The sequence below is a fragment of the Balaenoptera ricei genome, chromosome 3 (assembly GCF_028023285.1).
Source record: "Balaenoptera ricei isolate mBalRic1 chromosome 3, mBalRic1.hap2, whole genome shotgun sequence".
Taxonomy (NCBI): Eukaryota; Metazoa; Chordata; class Mammalia; order Artiodactyla; family Balaenopteridae; genus Balaenoptera; species Balaenoptera ricei.
This window is the reverse complement of record NC_082641.1, coordinates 109,810,006-109,828,758: the sequence shown is the minus strand read 5'-3', so window position 1 is coordinate 109,828,758 and position 18,753 is coordinate 109,810,006. Positions and strand designations below refer to the sequence as shown.

At 36.7% G+C, this 18,753-nt stretch overlaps 1 protein-coding gene across 12 annotated transcripts in view; it reads left to right on the top strand.

Moving 5' to 3' along the window:
- The window catches only part of RAPGEF6 (Rap guanine nucleotide exchange factor 6), a 235,557-nt gene that overhangs the window by 145,222 nt on the left and 71,582 nt on the right, over nucleotides 1-18,753 (top strand). For 11 of the 12 annotated variants that reach the window (XM_059917009.1, XM_059917006.1, XM_059917011.1 and 8 more), the window contains 4 exons: nucleotides 6,233-6,397; nucleotides 9,335-9,442; nucleotides 11,667-11,870; nucleotides 14,871-14,979. In XM_059917009.1, coding sequence (XP_059772992.1) covers nucleotides 6,233-6,397; nucleotides 9,335-9,442; nucleotides 11,667-11,870; nucleotides 14,871-14,979 — 586 coding nt within the window. The remainder of the gene's footprint in view (nucleotides 1-6,232; nucleotides 6,398-9,334; nucleotides 9,443-11,666; nucleotides 11,871-14,870; nucleotides 14,980-18,753) is intronic. The other variant, XM_059917007.1, reaches the window with a different exon arrangement.

Sequence of the window (18,753 nt, the reverse complement as noted above, 5' to 3'; positions counted from 1 at the left end):
TTTCAGATTTTTCATCATTAGTGTATAGGAATGCAAGAGATTTCTGTGCATTAATTTTGTATCCTGCAACTTTACCAAATTCATTGATTAGCTCTAGTAGTTTTCTGGTGGCCTTTTTAGGATTCTCTATGTATAGTATCATGTCATCTGCAAACAGTGACAGTTTTACTTCTTCTTTTCCAATTTGGATTCCTTTTATTTATTTTTCTTCTCTGATTGCCATGGTTAGGACTTCCAAAACTATGTTGAATAATAGTGGTGAGAGTGGACATCCTTGTCTCATTCCTGATCTTAGAGGAAATGCTTTCAGTTTTTCACCGTTGAGTATGATGCTTGCTGTGGGTTTGTCATATATGGCCTTTATTATGTTGAGGCAGGTTCCCTCTGTGCCCACTTTCTGGAGAGTTTTTATCATAAATGGGTGTTGAATTTTGTCAAAAGCTTTTTCTGCATCTATTGAGATGATCATATGGTTTTTATTCTTCAATTTGTTAATATGGTGTATCACATTGATTGATTTGCGTATATTGAAGAATCCTTGCATCCCTGTGATAAATCCCACTTGATCGTGGTGTATGATCCTTTTAATGTGTTGTTGAATTCTGTTTGCTAGTATTTTGTTGAGGATTTTTGCATCTATATTCATCAGTGATATTGGTCTGTAATTTTCTTTTTTTGTAGTATCTGCATCTGATTTTGGTATCAGGGTGATGGTGGCCTCATAGAATGATTTTGGGAGTGTTCCTTCTTCTGCAATTTTTTGGAAGAATTTGAGAAGGATGGGTGTTAGCTCTTCTCTAAATGTTTGATAGAATTCACCTGTGAAGCCATCTGGTACTGGACTTTTGTTTGTTATAAGATTTTTAATCACCATTTCAATTTCATTACTTGTGATTGGTCTGTTCATATTTTCTGTTTCTTCCTGGTTCAGTCTTGGAAGGTTATACCTTTCTAAGAATTTGTCCATTTCTTCCAGGTTGTCCATTTTATTGGCATAGAGTTGCTTGTAGTAGTCTCTTAGGATGCTTTGTATTTCTGCAGTGTCTGTTGTTAACTTCTCCTTTTTCATTTCTAATTTTATTGATTTGAGTCCTCTCCCTCTTTTTCTTGATGAGTCTGGCTAATGGCTTATCAATTTTGTTTATCTTCCCAAAGGACCAGCTTTTAGTTTTATTGATCTTTGCTATTGTTTTCTTTGTTTCTATTTCATTTATTTCTGCTCTGATCTTTATGGTTTCTTTCCTTCTACTAACTTTGGGTATTGTTTGTTCTTCTTTCTCTATTTCCTTTAGGTGTAAGGTTAGATTGTTTATTTGGTATTTTTCTTGTTTCTTGAGGTAGGCTTGTATAGCTATAAACTTTCCTCTTAGAAGTGTTTTTGCTCCACCTTAGGTTTTGGATCGTCGTGTTTTCATTGTCATTTGTCTCTAGGTATTTTTTGATTTCCTCTTTGATTTCTTCAGTGATCTCTTGGTTATTTAGTAAGGTATTGTTTAGCCTCCATGTGTTTGACGTTTTTTTCCCTGTAATTAATTTCTAATCTCATAGCATTGTGGTCAGAAAAGATGCTTGATATGATTTCAATTTTCTTAAATTTACTGAGGCTTCATTTGTGACCCAAGATGTGATCTATCCTGGAGAATGTTCTGTGCACACTTGAGAAGAAAGTGTAATCTGCTGTTTTTGGATGGAATGTCCTATAAATATCAATTAAATCTATCTGGTCTATTGTGTCATTTAAAGCTTCTGTTTCCTTATTTATTTTCATTTTGGAGGATCTGTCCATTGGTGTAAGTGAGGTGTTAAAGTCCCCCACTATCATTGTGTTACTGTCGATTTCCTCTTTTACAGCTGTTAGCAGTTGCTTTATGTATTGAGGTGCTCCTACGTTGGGTGCATATATATTTAAAATTGTTATATCTTCTTCTTGGATTGATCCCTTGATCATTATGTAGTGTCCTTCCTTGTCTCTTGTAACATTCTTTATTTTAAAGTCTGTTTTATCTGATATGAGTATAGCTACTCCAGCTTTCTTTTGATTTCCATTTGCATGGAATATCTTTTTCCATCCCCTCACTTTCCGTCTGTATGTGTCCCTAGGTCTGAAGTGGGTCTCTTGTAGACAGCACATATATGGGTCTTTTTTTTGTATCCATTCAGCAAGCCTGTGTCTTTTGGTTGGAGCATTTAATCCATTCATGTTTAAGGTAATTATCGATATGTATGTTCCTATGACCATTTCCTAATTGTTTTGGGTTTGTTTTTGTAGGTCCTTTTCTTCTCTTGTGTTTCCCACTTAGAGAAGTTCCTTTAGCATTTGTTGTAGAGCTGGTTTGGTGGTGCTGAATTCTCTTAGCTTTTGCTTGTCTGTGAAGCTTTTGATTTCTCCTTCGAATCTAAATGAGATCCTTGCCGGGTAGAGTAATCTTGGTTGTAGGTTCTTCCCTTTCATCACTTTAAGTATATCTTTCCACTCCCTTCTGGCTTGTAGAGTTTCTGCTGAGAAATCAGCTGTTAACCTTATGGGATCCCTTGTATGTTATTTGTCATTTTTCCCTTGCTGCTTTCAATAATTTTTCTTTGTCTTTAATTTTTTCCAATTTGATTACTGTGTGTCTCGGCGTGTTTCTCCTTGTGTTTATCCTGTATGGGACTTGTTGTGCTTCCTGGACTTGCGTGGCTATTTCCTTTCCCATGTTAGGGAAGTTTTCGACTATAATCTCTTCATATATTTTCTCTGGTCCTTTCTCTCTCTCTTCTCCTTCTGGGACCCCTATAATGCGAATGTTGTTGCATTTAACTTTGTCCCAGAGGTCTCTTAGGCTGTCTTCATTTCTTTTCATTCTTTTTTCTTTAGTCTGTTCCGCAGCAGTGAATTACTCCATTCTGTCTTCCAGGTCACTTATCCATTCTTCTGCCTCAATTATCCTGCTATTGATTCCTTCTAGTGTAGTTTTCATTTCAGTTATTGTATTGTTCATCTCTGTTTGTTCTTTAATTCTTCTAGGTCTTTGTTAAACATTCTTGCATCTTCTCGATCTTTGTCTCCATTCTTATTCCGAGATCCTGGATCATCTTCACTATCATTATTCTGAATTCTTTTTCTGGAAGGTTGCCTATCTCCACTTCCTTTAGTTGTTTTCCTGGGGTTTTATCTTGTTCCTTCACCTGGTATATAGCCCTCTGCCTTTTCACCTTGTCTATCCTTCTGTGAATGTGGTTTTTGTTCCACAGGGTGCAGGATTGTAGTTTTTCTTGCTTCTGCTGTCTGCCCTCTGGTGGTTGAGGCTATCTAAGAGGCTTGATGGGAGGGACTGGTGGTAGGTAGAGCTGACTGTTGCTGTCCATATGCCATCTATTTTTCTTTTCCTCTGTGCTCAGTCTAGTTCCACTTGCTCATAGGGGGCCGCGTTCGGAGGCCTCGTGCCCTGCACTTCAGACCAGACTTTCTCGTGGGAAATGCCGACGCCGACACCTCAGCTTGAGGGGCGGTGCGCAGAAACACTGCCCATGACACCCAATTCCTCTCAGCAGTTTTAAAGAATACAGCCCTTATAGTCTGTAGTATGACCCTCAGACGAGATCTATTCGGTGTTGCCTCATGCCCAGACTACAGTCATGCTTTCCAGGCAGGAATTCCACAGAAATAATGTGCTCTTCTCAGTGCATCATTTCAGGGAGCATACAGTGTCAACCTGTCTCACCACCAGTGAAGTTAACCTTAATCACCCGGTCCTCTTGGTGTCTGTCTGTCAAGTTTCTTCACTTAAAGCCACCATTTTACCCTTTGTAATTGATGAGCATTTGGAGCATTGATGTTCTGGGATAGTGTCAGTATGTCTTACAAACCTCTATCCACCAGTCTTTACTTCGATTGACTACTCCTGCCTGTAATGGTGATTTTCTATTTCCATTATTTCTTCTACATTTATTGTCATTCTACTGTAAGAATGAGCATTCTCCCCTCTTTAATTATATTGTTATGGTCTCATGTATTGTATCCCCTTACCATCAGTGTTGTTCTGATCGTCAGATTGTCCCAGATTTGGCCAGTGGGACTCTCTTAAGGCTGATTCCTGTATCCTTTTGACATGTCCCCATCATTTTTTGAGAGCTTCATTATTATCTGGCAAAACGAGATGTTCCAGGCTCATCTTTTACTGCCCCTGCTTTGGAATCAGACATTTCTCTGGAGAGCCCTGGATCCTTCTAGTAGAGAACAACATTAAAAAACCAGGATCTGGGCACTCTGTTCACTGCTACTGTGGTGTCATTGCTTCTAGAACTTTTCCTCAGACAGAGGTAGGAAATATATGTATTTATTTACTATAAATTCATACACACTTGTATCTTCTTATATCTATCTATCTATTGATAACAGTCAAGAGTTCATACCAGTACTCCCAGTTCCAGTACTATACCACAAAGTTTTTGGTAGCCTTTTCCTTCCCCTTCTTGTAAATACTTTATCCAACAGTGGCTCTTGTTATGCTCTGTATATTTACTTATTTGCTCATCATAACCAGCCTCTACCATGCCAGCCATCTCCTTCACCTGCCCACTCTGCGTACCCTGTCACCCAGCATCCACCGTATTGGATGCTAGTGAGCAGTTTGGTAACATGCCACTGCATGACAATGGGACTTGTCTTTTTTTTTTTTTTAAGATTTATTTATTATTTATTTATTTTATTTATTTTTGGCTGCGTCGGGTCTTAATTGCGGCAAGTGGTATCATCGTGTGGTGCACGGGCCTCTCTCTAGTTGTGGCATGCGGGTTTTCTCCTCTCTAGTTGTGGCGCACAGGCTCCAGGGTGCGTGGGCTCTGTAGCTGTGGTGCACGGGTTCCAGAGTGCGTGGGCTCTCTAGTTTGTGGCACGCGGGCTCTCTAGCTGAGGTGTGCAAGCTCAGTAGTTGTGGTGCACAGGCTTAGTTGCCCCACGGCATGTGGGATCTTAATTCCCTAACCAGGGATCAAACCCGAGTCCCCTGCATTGTAAGGTGGATTCTTTACCACTGAACCACCAGGGAAGTCCCAGGGACTTGTCTTTAAATACAGTTTTGAATATATGGCCTAGTCTCCACAGAGATCCTGCCTCAGTGATTTAGCTAATCAGAATAATGGCCTTTCTTTAACATGTTGATCATTTCCACCCCTGACTTAGCTATATATGATCTAAGAACCGCATTTAAGTGACCTCAGATTGTGATTTGCCTTAATGATAGACCCAATTTGGTATTCTTGGAGTGTTTTGGAGGGTGGGAGAAGAATAAGAATGACCTGTGGTTGTCTTGTCCCTTAAATAGGTAATTCGAAGAGCCTTTCCTCTGACTTCCTTCTAGAGAAATGATTTACATACCTTATTAGCAGTGGGGTACCCTTTTTTATTTTTTAATAAATTCTTAAATAAGAACATTGTTAGTATTAATCTATGTTTGCTATGCAATAATTCTGGCCAGTGAAATTCTTTGGATGAATGCAACAAATTGAAATTTGAGGTTATGGGCAACAGTTGGTTTTTATATTTGGCTTAACATCTGGTTTATTTCTGTATTTGTTTTGTGCACCCATTTTTGAAAATGCTGCTAAGGTAATAAAGTTTAACATTGATTCAGAAGCTCAAGAAGGAGCAGTAGATAAATGTTGTTTGCATTCTTTTTTATACATTGGGAAACAGGCAAGCAGTTAAACTCTGAGTTAATGTAAAAACTATTTATAGAACTTCTAGTTCCTCTGGTGAGCTAGAATGGAGAAACCATAGAAGAGGAAACCTCTGTTCCAGGAAGTAACAACAATAAAACAAGCTATCTTGAGCTGCTATGTTGTTCCTATAGCCTGGGACAGAAGAGAATTTAAGGATGATTAAATTTGGAAGAAAACTTTATTTATTTACTTCTTTAATTTAACTCTTACCTCTTCCTTCTCTTTACTCGCGACAGTCATTACATTATCCCCGCGTTCCTATGATGAAATGCCAATAAAAACAGCTATGGCCGAGTAAATGCTGTTGTGCATGTTTATTCCTCTGCCTTTTCTCTCTCTAAACCTCTGGGTGATGGTGGACTACAACCTAGAGAGACTACGTACTCCGAGTGCTGAGGGTTTTAAAGGTGAAACTTTACTTCAAGGACTTTGTAATAGAGTGGCTACAAAAGGAAGTAATCAATAGGAGTTCTTTGGTTCCTGAGCTACTTGTTTATTTTCTAATTCTTCCTATATTTTTCTTTTTTAGGCAACACCTGAGCGTCTCATCATGCATTTAATAGAAGAGCATTCCATTGTGGACCCAACTTATATAGAAGATTTCCTATTAACTTACAGAACATTTCTTGAAAGTCCTTTGGATGTTGGGACCAAACTATTGGAATGGTTTAAAATTGACAGCTTAAGGGATAAGGTTGGTTTTATAATTATGAAAGGCATGAAAGTGATTTTAACTTTTAAATTTTATTCCCCCAAAACCTTTTGCAATTGACAAGTTAAATGTTTATTTTGATAAGATTCAGTTCGCCTAAAAAGTTAGTGAATCAGTATAGACATATCTCTGCTTGGTTACTTTTATGACAGAATAACATGTTAAAAGTGGATATTTTGCCTTCTAAAAGGCAAAAACTGAAAGCAGGCTGTGGTGTAGCTATAAATTCAGAAGATGGATGATAATATTTTTACACTTTATCAAAATACTTGGTGGTTACTGAGGAGATCAATAAAACATTTAAAAGTCATTTAATAGTTTAGAAAGAATATTCACCAAGTAAATTTTTTCAAGAGGGCTTAGAAACAATCTAAATAGAATTAGAAATACATTGATTTTTGAGTTAAAGACTTTATAATCATTTTAAAACAGTTTATCTTTTTGACCTTAATTTATCACTGCTGTAACTTATTTTAATCTAGCTTTGAGTTTTGTTGGTTTTTTTTTTTGGCATTAAACATTGTTTGCTGTTTTAAATAGATTATCTTACCTTATTTTATGGGGTGTTTGTACTTCTCATGGAAAGAATAGTGATACCTCAGCTACTGGTACATTACTACCAGTAAACTACCTCAGTAACAGGTAGGAAGTTAGTCATTTTAAGAAAAATAAAAGGAGGGCCATAATAATTGCCTGGTGTATCTTTCTGAGTTATACTTTAAGGGAAATAAGTTAGATGTAGTTGGACTGTGGAATTCTATCGTCTAGGAAACTCAAGTGTCCAAAACTACAGGCTTGCCTTCCCCCTGATTTTGAAATTATATGTAGTTACTTAGGTTGCTGAGGAAATAAAGGCATGCTAGAGAATGAACAAAAATATGATTTAGGGACAACTAAATATTCATGTGTAAAAGAATGAAGTCTGACCTTTATACCATATTCAGTATTAACTCAAAATGGATCAGAGACCTAATATTAGAGCTAAAATTATAATACTCTTCAAAGAAAAGAAGGGGTGAAAAAAAATCATGACCTTGGATTAGGCAGTGGTTTCTTAGGTATGATACCCAAAGCACAACCTTGAACAATGGAAAAAATAGATATATTGAACTTCATCAAAATTAAAACCTTTTCTACATTAAAGGTACTATCAGGAAAAACAGGACAACACATGGAATAGGAGAATATATTTGCAAATCATATGTCTGATAAGGGTCTAGTATCCAGAATGTATAAAGAACTCTTACAACTCGACACCAAAATGACAATACAATTTAAAATGGACAAAGGACTTGAATAGACATTTCTCCCAAGAAGATATGTAAATGGCCAGCAATCACATGAAAAAGATGTTCAATGTCATTAGTCAGGGAAATTGCAAATCAGAACCACAGTGATGGTTTTGATCACTTCACACCCACTAAGATAACTTAAAAAAAAGGAAAGGAAATAACAAGCATTTTAAGGGTGTTGATGTGGAGAAAATGGAATTCCCATACATTGGTTATAGTAATGTAAAATGGTGTAGCTGCTGTGGAAAACAGCTTAGCGGTTCTTCAAAAAGTTAAACATAGAATTAACTGTGTAACCCAGTAGTTCTACTCCTGAAGGATATATCCAAAAGAGCTAATAGGTGTGCAAACAAAAGTTTGTAAGTCGTGTTCATAGCAGCACTATTGATGATGGCCAAAAAGTGGAAACAACCCAAATGTCCATCAACTGATGAATGGATAAACAAAATATGGTATGCCATATAATGAAATATTATTCAGCCATTAAAAAAAATGAAATACTGATACATGCTGCAACATGCATAAACCTTGAAAATATTATGGTAAGACAAAGAAGCCAGTCATAAAAGATCACATATTGTATGAGGTATCCAGGTAGACAAATCACAGAGACAGAAAAGCAAGTAAGTAGTGGGTGTTAGGGGCTGGAAGGAGGGCAGAATGGGAGGTCACTGCTTATTGGGAATGGGGTTTTCTTTTGGGGTGATGAAAATGTTCTAGAACTAGTAGTGGGGACGGTTGTACACAATTGTGAATGTGCTAAATGCCACTGAATTGTACACTTTAAAGTGGTTAAAATGGTGGATTTTATGTGTATTTTACCACAATTTTAAAAGTATATGACTTAAAATTACTTATTGTTAGGCACTTTTTTTTTCCTTTTTTTTTTTTAGATTTTGGAAAATTCTCTGGCTTATTTCTTTTGATCTTATTTTGGCTCCTGTGTCTTTTCTTAATATTCAGAAGCTTTTTATTATTATTAATATTTATTGGAGTGTAGTTGCTTTACAATGTTGTATTTCTGCTGTACAGCAAAGTGAATCAGGTATACATATACATATATCCCCTCTTTTTTGGATTTCCTTTGCATTTAGGTCACCACAAAGTACTGAGTAGAGTTCCCTGTAGACACATTATTTAATTCAACCTCCATTTGTTAGTTTTTAACTTTTCTGTTAATCTGTGGCACAAAGTAATAAATCAGTTCACAACTTTGAAAATACACAGTATTTACGAAGGAAGTTTCAGATTTTTATTATAATTTTGGTGAAACATTTTCTCAGCTAAAGAAACACTTTTGACATTTGCCTGCTCTTGGAGGCTTGTGTTTTAAGATACTGTCCAAAATATACATCGCATGTACTTCTTACATGTTAGTATACAGCCTTGTTTTTTCAGTGAAGGCAGAGTCTTGGCTTTCTCTGTTACTTGTGTACGTAAGGAAGCAAAAGCTCAAACTAAGACATGCCTCTCTGTTAGAATGAGCCTTTTGTGTGTGAGCAGGTGGGCAAAGGGATTAGCCATAAAGCTCAATTCCCCCTCTGTTTAAGACATGCTTTTGGAACCTACTTTTGCAGAAAGAATGCCTCTCGTATAATCGTATGCTGCCTCTTCCATGTTTCCGCAGGTAACACGGATTGTATTATTATGGGTAAATAATCATTTTAATGATTTTGAAGGTGATCCTGCTATGACTCGATTTCTGGAGGAATTTGAAAAAAATCTGGAAGATACAGTAAGGCTCAGAAGAATTTTATCTTCTTCAGAGTTTAGGGATTCTTACCAACCTCCCACCCCACCCCCGAAGAATAGCAACTCAGAACAGCTTTCATCTTCTCCTGTGTCTTGATTGCCTGTTCTGAGAACTTCCAAATCTGTATTCTAGACTTCTGTTCATCCTCTGCTACTTCCGCCCAAACAAAAATCATGCTTCTTCCACAGTCTTCACTGATTTAGGCATACAAATACACATACTTTATCAGATCTACTTTAGACTTTAAGTCTCCCTTCTGCATGTGATTTCATTTGTTCTTAATATACAACACCTATGATTAATACCCTCAAGGTCTTCTTAACTTTCATGGTAGCTATTTATAAATCCATTTTGTTCTCCCTATTAGATTTAAAACTTTGAACTGCAACTGGGTTGTCTGCTCCAAGAAACTTGAAATTTTAGGAAGTAAATAATAATGCAGCTCAGGAGTCAGATTGCCTGAATTAACATTCAGACTTCACCAGTTGGTGGATATGTGAACTTGGACAAGTTGTCCAACCTTATATGCCTCAGTTGTCTTATTTTATGGACAGTAGCCTATAGATTGTTGAGATTGTTGTGAGGATTTTAGTGAGTTAATAAACATAAGAATCTGCCAGCAAAACCTGGCACATAGCAAATTTTCAAGAACCATTGTTATTACTCATATAGTACAAGTGGATTAAGTTGAATAAAGAGGGGGAAATTGGCAGATTTTTTTGTCCCTTTCCTTACCTCTTGGTTCCTTGTAACCTTTTCAGCAGCACATCTGCTCTATGTGAAATGGGGGGAATGCACAGGGAACTTGATTAAGAGGCCCATAGAGGCTCTTCCAGTGCTGGCTATGTAAATATTCAAGGGGCTTATGGAAAACAGAAACTGCCTTACAATCATGGGATTTTTTTCCCCAGTAATCAAGTCAGTCATCAAGTATTTATTGAATTCTACTTTATACTCCAAGCTGTTATATAGGATCACAACAGGTGAAAGACTTGGTTCCTACCCTGAAAAAAATTTAGCTTCTTGTTATAGACATGAGATTTACTTAGTACACTATTTGAGAATAGTTAAATATTAAACTGATATTAGAACCTGAAAGTTAGAATATTACTAAGTTTAAGGAAGATCTAAAATAATATAAGAATAATATTTCTAGAAGAGGTGGAGACTTGAATGTGTCTTTGAATGTTAGACAATGTTGGGAAGGTGGTTCAAGTCCTTTAAGGTTTTAAATAAGGGTTTAAAAAGATTCTGGTTTTAGGTAACAGCCAGGAGATAAGCAAGATGGTAATAACAGATTATGTATTAGTAAGGTTCAGAAAATGAAGAAGAAATTTTTTTTGTCATCCCTCTCTAAATGAGACATCACTTTGAAATCTTTTCTAACCTTTTCTAGAAACTTTAAAAAAATCATATTAAGAGATCTTATTCTTTTTTTTTTTTAAACATCTTTATTGAAGTATAATTGCTTCACAGTGGTGTGTTAGTTTCTGCTTTATAACAAAGTGAATCAGCTACAGATATACACACGTTCCCATATCTCCTCCCTCCCGCATCTCCCTCCCTCCCACCCTCCCCATCCCACCCCCCCAGGCAGTCACAAAGCACCATGCTGATCTCCCTGTGCTATGCGGCTGCTTCCCACTAGCTATCTATTTTACATTTGGTAGTGTATATATGTCCATGACACTCTCTCATCCTGTCACATGTCACCCCTCCCCCTCCCCATATCCTCAAGTCCATTCTTTAGTAGGTCTGTGTCTTTATTCCTATCTTGCCACTAGGTTCTTCATGGCCTTTTTTTTTTTTTTCTCCTTAGATTCCATATATATGTGTTAGCATACTGTATTTGTTTTTCTCTTTCTGACTTACTTCACTCTGTATGACAGACTCTTAACTCCATCCACCTCATTACAAATACCTCCATTTCATTTCTTTTTATGGCTGAGTAATATTCCATTGTATATGTGTGCCACATCTTCTTTATCCATTCATCCGATGACGGACACTTAAGAGATCTTATTCTTGAGAGTGCTCTAGGGTGGAATGTTTCCCTCCTTCAGTTTTATTTACCCCTATTTATATGTTCTTTATTTCCTCTATATTTTAAATATAGCTCTAATTCTAATAATTTTAGGTGATTTTTAAAAGCCTATAGGAATAAATATATACATTTATATATACCTTACCCCTTTCTACTTTCTAGAAAATGAATGGTCATCTCCGGTTATTGAATATTGCCTGTGCTGCGAAGGCTAAGTGGAGACAGGTTGTACTGCAAAAGGCTTCCCGGGAGTCCCCTCTGCATTTCAGCCTAAATGGAGGAAGTGAGAAGGCATTTGGTATTTTTGTTGAAGGAGTAGAACCTGGTAGCAAAGCTGCTGATGCAGGACTGAAACGTGGTGATCAGGTAAGTAAATAACAACCACTTAAAGCCTTTTTATAAGTAATAGGTGTGCTACTTTTTTCCTCATCTGATATTTCTTCAAGTAAGCATGGTAAATTTCAGGAAGTATTTTTTAAGCTTCTTTTTAGAGGTAGTATTTTTTTAATCGTTTATTTTAAAAATGTCTTTGTCATATATCCATTACTTTTAATGGTAAATTTGATATAGTACATCCAGAAACAGCATGGTAGTCTGGCCACTATCGACCTGAATGGTCCTGCACATTCTCCAAGGATTAGGAAGCTCTATCAGTTGGCAACTTCACAGTATTCCAGAAAGATCCATATGAGAATTAGCACCCTACCCTTGCATGTTGTAAAGGAGTAAGCACTTCTATCCTTACTCTAAGTGGCCTAAGATTACCATAAATGATGGTTTTGGTTTAAATAATGTTCATATGGTAACAGAACTACATCCATAAGCAGAGTGAGCTGGCTGAAGGACTAGGAAAAGGAAGGAGACACTGGGAGTAAGTTGATAGGGATTTATTCTCTCCATGTAGGCATTAGTTAACTATAGAACAGTATATTTCAAAAATGAGATTACGGACAGCCTTTTTACTAAAAAATACAATTCCTAGACCCACCTCAGTCTTAGTAATCATATTAATCACATTCTGCAGAGATGAAGACTGAAAATCTGTATTTTGAACAAAGCTCTCTAGATAATTCTCATGCACACCAAAGAGTCTAGATAATTCTCATGTACACCAAAGAGTGGTTTCTCGTCTAGCTGAATCACTTGGGAAGCTGAATTTGTTCCACTTAAAAATTTTGGTTTGTTCACACATTCATTTAGAATGTGACTTTATTTTACTTTTAACCAAACCATACTGTCATTTTTTTAAATTAAGAGGGCATTCACAGAGACTTCCCTGGTGGTTCAGTGGGTAAGAGTCCGTGCTTCCACTGCAGCGGGCACAGGTTCGATCCCTGGTCAAGGAACTAAGATCCTGCATGCCACGAGGCCAAAAAAAAGAGGGCATTCACATTATGAAAAGGTCTACACTTCAGGACAGTGGCTCTCAACCAGCAGTAATTTTGTCACCCAGGAGACATTTGGTGATGTCTGGAGTTATTTTTGATTGTCATGACTTGGGAATTACTACTGGCATCTAGTGGATAGAGGCCAGGGATACTGCTAAAGAGCCTACAACACCCCGTGACAAAGCAGCCACCACAACAGAGTTATCCAGACCAAATATTAATAGTGCAAGGGGTTAAGAAACTCTCACATAATAAGTAAAACGTATATCGTAATAAAATATTTTAAAATTTAAAAAATGATGTAATTTTAGAAAAGAAACTCTTATATAAAGTTTTAATGATACCCTTCTTCCCCTAAGGGAGTTTTATAGAATAGAGATTTCTGGACCTTACTCAGACTACTCATTAAGAATATCTAGTAGCAAGGAACCTGGAGTCATTATATTTATTGTTCTAGTATTTTTTGGTAAACATATTTAAGAATCTCGTTCTTCACAGGAAGAAAAAAAAAAAGAAAAATCCAGTGGTTTCATTCCTGACAGAGGAGAGAAATTTATCATGTTTTTACTTCTTCCCTCAGTCCTCCCAAGTATGGTTGAAATTATCTGAGATTTTAGATCTAGATTATAAGTCATTTTTTTAACATTATGGATGTTCTGTTTTAGGAGTACTTTGACATTTGCATTAAGTTTCATAAGATTATTATTAACAATCATTTAGGTATTTGCACCTGCCTTACTGATTTCATTGATCACCTCCACTTCATCTATGCCAGTATGTCCCCATTATTTTATCTCACGATTGTCTTCTAGTACTTCTAGTACCTTGTCTAGTACTTTTTTCAAAAAGGGTAAATGAGTACTATAACTTTGTGTCCTTACATGTCTTGATGATACTTTTTTGTTCAGTGGAGTGTAAAAATCTTTTATCACAGTCATTCTTCCCTCAGAACATTGAAGTCACAGAAAAGTATCACATCACTTAGTGTGGCCCAAAAGAAATCCAAACCATCCTTTATTTTTCTTTTCTAGGTACCTCTGGTTCTCCTCCTCCCCCCCCGCCCCACCACCAACCCCCACAGTGTTCCTTATAGAGTCTCTGTTCTAAGTCTTTGGAATTCAGAATTTTCATGGGATTTTTTTTTTTTTAATCTCTTTATTTATTTATTTATTTGCCTGGTACTAGATGATCCATTTCAGTATGTAGACTGAAGACTTTTTTGAACTCTGGGGATTTTACTTCTGTGATTTTTTTTTTTTTCTTTTTCTTTTCCTAATATTTTGTTTCTCACTCTTTTTTATCCTTTTGAAATCTTTGTGTCAGTCCTTGAGATCTGTCCTCTGTACTGCCTTTTTTTCTCATTGTGTTTATCTCTTTATCCTTTTTCCTTGGAATTAGTACTTTTGAATAAGCTTCCTGATGATCCTGAGGTGCAGCCAAGTTTGTGAAGCCCTGATGTGAGTGATCAGCAGTGTCAAATGGAACAAGACCCCATCACAGTTGTGCTTGTTGCTTTTTGACTGCCTGATTCAGTCAGCGGCAGGAAATGATATTAGATGCATTTAAAGTACCACTTTTAAATGAATTTATCTCTCTTTCAAATGCAGTAAATTTGCATTTAGAATACTTCACTAAAATTTGTACATACACACACAGGTGATAATTTTTATGAGCTGATCTGACACAATTAAAATTTTTCCTTCATATATAAAACATTATGTTTTTAAAAAATTTTTTTCTAGTATGATCCCAGAGGGAATGAACTTAAAAAAAAAATGTTTATAGTAGAGATTTAGGAAAATACCACAATACAGAGAAAAAAAATTAGATAGTAACTCCACTACTCACAGAGATAAGCATTGTTCACACATAGGTGCATTTTATTTAAGTTTTATTTTTTCACCATTAAACTTAAGATTGCAGAAATAACTAATACTGTTTTTGTCTTAATTTGTATTTTTCAAACACTTTTCTCAAGATAATGGAAGTAAATGGACAAAACTTTGAGAATATAACGTTTGTGAAGGCCCTTGAAATTTTGAGGAATAATACTCATCTTGCACTTACTGTAAAGACCAACATTTTTGGTGAGTTTTGTTGTCAAAAACTATCTGAGCCCTTTTGCTTGTTGATACAAAAGAAAAAAATCACTGCAGTGAAAGGGAGGAAAGTAAAAATACTTAAAACATGTTTCTATCTAAGATTTTTTAACATTTTTAGGATCTTTAGTGCTGAGATATAGTATTCTGTACTCTAGAATTTTTATTTGTATTTAATTATTTTGAAATCTTAGTTTTAAAATAGGTGTACAACTACACTTAGTCATTTATGAAATGTCTACTGAGTATCTATTATGTACTGTACTTTGCCTGGGGATACTGAATGAAACTTAGATTGATCTGAATGAAACTGAGAAGTCATAGTCAGGCTTTTTTTCTCCCTGCTAATGTGCAAATCAGTCTACTTCTAATGTTTTAGCTAGCTTTCTGAAATAATAATATGAATGCCAGATTAGCTGTTTCATGGAAATAAATTCAGTAAAACATTGAATTAATTAATCAGTGAATTGCTGATTTTTAATAACAGTATACCTTTCTTTGTAAAAATATTGATTACTGTTCCTATAGTATGTTTTGATCATGTTACTGTTTGAATGAAGCAAGGACTAAGCTTGTACTTTTAACTTAATCTACTATTTGGGGTTTTTTTTTTTTAACTTTTGGAAGACTGTGACTTAGTTTGATTAGATTTCATAGGATTTTCTCTGAAATTCTGAGAAGGGCAACAGTAAAAAAAAGTGTAGCAATTAAAAACTATCAAAGAAAATTTAAGAGTCATTATAAAGTAGGAAGGAAAAAAATTTCTCTACATCATTTAGGTTGAAATTTGAGGAATAAGAGTTGAATTTTAAAACTGTGCCTATGGAAAAGGAAGTGTGTGTGTGTGTGTGTGCGTTTTCCCCCCACTTTGGCTCCTCCTTATCCTGCACTTAGTCATAATGAAAAATGAAACATTTGGTGTTTTTCCTCTTTTCACTTGAGTCCCTTTCACTGAATTACATCATGCTAAATCTGGCATATGATAGTCTATTGGCAATTTCCAAATATTATATAAGTTTAGCATAGAATAAGTAAACCTTAGCAGTTTCTGGATTTCCTAGACTTTGGACTAGTATCTAGAAATATCAACTTTTGGGTTAAAATAAAAGGATTCTGATTTTGAAAAATATGAAAGCAGAGGTTGCTCTGACACTTAAAGCATATTGTTTAGTCTCTCTATTCAGTTTCTCCAGCTCTGTTTCATAGGGTTCTTTTTTTTATTATTATTTTTTGGCTGCGGTGGGTCTTCATTGCTGTGCATGGGCTTTCTTTAGTTGCGGCAAGCAGGGGCTACTCTTCGTTGCGTTGCACAGGCTTCTCATTGCAGTGGCTTCTCTTGTTGTGGAACACAGGCTCTAGGTGTGCAGGCTTCAGTAGTTGTGGCACGTGGGCTCAGAAGTTGTGGCTCGCGGCCTCTAGAGCGCAGGCTCAGTAGTTGTGGCACACGGGCTTAGTTGCTCTGCGGCATGTGTGATCTTCCCGAACCAGGGCTCGAACCCATATCCCCTGCATTGGCAGGCGGATTCTTAACCACTGCACCACCAGGGAAGTCCTCGTAGGGTACTTATAAGCATCAGTACCTTTAAACTTTTTTTGTTCCTGGCACATAATAATTACTAACTAGTATCAAATGTGGTTGTGTATAAAAACATAGAGGTAGTATAATGTAGTGGTTAACAACATGGACCCTGGGAGATAAAATTGATCTGAAGGCTGCAAGAGGAAGAGAAACCACAACCTCTGAACTCTTTGGATGGTGAGAAGCAATTGCCCAACAGAACCCTAGATTGGATGTTGCAGGGTGTGGGAGTTACGTGGTGCTACAGAAGGGGGCCCGTACCCTCAAGACCTCCTTCCTTGCCCCAGCCAGAGTGTAATCAGCCAACATTCTCCTCATGCAAAAAACACCAAAGAGTATCTCAAAGAAATATTAGTAGAAAATTTGTTGAAAATGGAGCATTTTAGCCTGGATGTGGTGCCTGGAATAAAGTCCCAGTAACTCTGGCATTATCATGAAGCAAAGTTGAGCAGTTAGGTCATCCTGCATGGAATTCACAGTCAAAACACCTACAAAAAGGCAAGCTGTGACCAGAAAACAGATTTGTTTAGATGATACTAGGTATTTGCTCATTTTGTGTTAATTAGAACTGACAGCAAGGGATCACCAGTTATAAGAGAACCAGGATTATTGAGGGGTGATGGTAAAGAACCTAGTAAGTGAGCTTATAGATTTTGGAGAAAATAGTTAATTTGAGGAGGAGAAGAAAACCATTTCTAGAACTCAGCACAGAGAGATTTAAAAATTCATTCCTTAAAACAAGAACAGGATATTTGGAAAAAAGACAGTCACTGAGAAAAATACCTCTTGGGGTTATTTTAAATATGCAAAGGCATATTTTAGTAGAAAAGACAGAAACATTCAGTAGAATGAGTAGGTAACTTGAGAAAATCAACTTTATAGAGCAAAAAAAGACAAAATGCAATTGAGCACTATTCCAAGAGATCTAAAAGAAAATGTGAAGAAGAAAGTATTTAGGAAACAATGGCAGAGGCCATTCCAGAATGAAAGAAAGATGTGACTCCCAATTCAAAGGACCACCTATAATCTGAGCAAAATTTGTTTAAAAAACTTGTCTTCTATTTCTAGTATTGACTGAGAACAACTAAAGGAGCTGGCTAGTGAAGAGCTACCTGCCATTGAACAGAGAAGTTAGACCTTAAAGAGGTAAACTGGAGCCATATCTGCCCTGGAGCATTTACCAGTACAGAAAAAACAACTGAGAGACTGAGCTTTTTTTGGCAATAGGCTCCCAGGAAAAGTTGAAAGAGTTGGAATCCTGCACTTGTTAAAATCACAAACTCTGGATGTGTCAAATCCCTTACCACTCATCCTGAGACTGTACCCCCCAAAGGATGTTTTATTTCCCAGGGCTATTTTCCCATCCATAGAATGTAGCTGAGAGAAGGAGCTGCTGAGAGAAGGTTCGTAGCGTAGAGCCTACTAAAGGCCAGAACACTCTAGCATAACAACATTTGTTCCTGATTGAGAACTTGAGTATCTAACTCTGAAGAGAATGTGGACTGTACTCTAGGCAACTCAGAAGAACCTCAAGTTTTGACCTGGCCCTAGGTCTCCAGTACCTGGCAAAAGAAAATAGAAATCCTCTTTAGAAGATGCTAGCAGCAGCCTATTATTTGTAAAAATAAGTTTCCAAATACGGAGTCAAACAATCCAACATTGTGAGGCCCTCTTAAAAATCATTTTAAGCCAGAACCAACAGAAACAGAACCGTAGGAGCTCCAGAATATCAAACACAGACTTTAAGGTGCTATTTGATATGTCCTTATGTCCCTGAAGATAAAAAGCAAATTAAGGATTCTGGTTCCGGTTAAGATGGAGTAAACAACATGCTACCCTTCATTTCCCACTGAACTCAACAATAAAACCTAAACAAAAATCATGATCCATCTATTTGAGAACTCAGAGAATTCAAAGTACCACCACCAGAAGTGAATTTACCATTTTTTTTCACTCCAGTATCCCCCGGACTGGACTCAAGGCAACATGAAACCTGGATGTGAATATTATGGTGCGGATCTAGAAGGACCCTGAAGCAGCCTGACTTAAGGAATGGGAAAGGAAACTCCTAAAGCTCAGACAGAGGGGGAATCCCCACAGATTTTTTTTTTTTTCACTCTTGTTTTCTCCATATTCTCAGGCCCCAGCCTCCAAGCAATCCAGTGGCATTGACTGAGAAAATG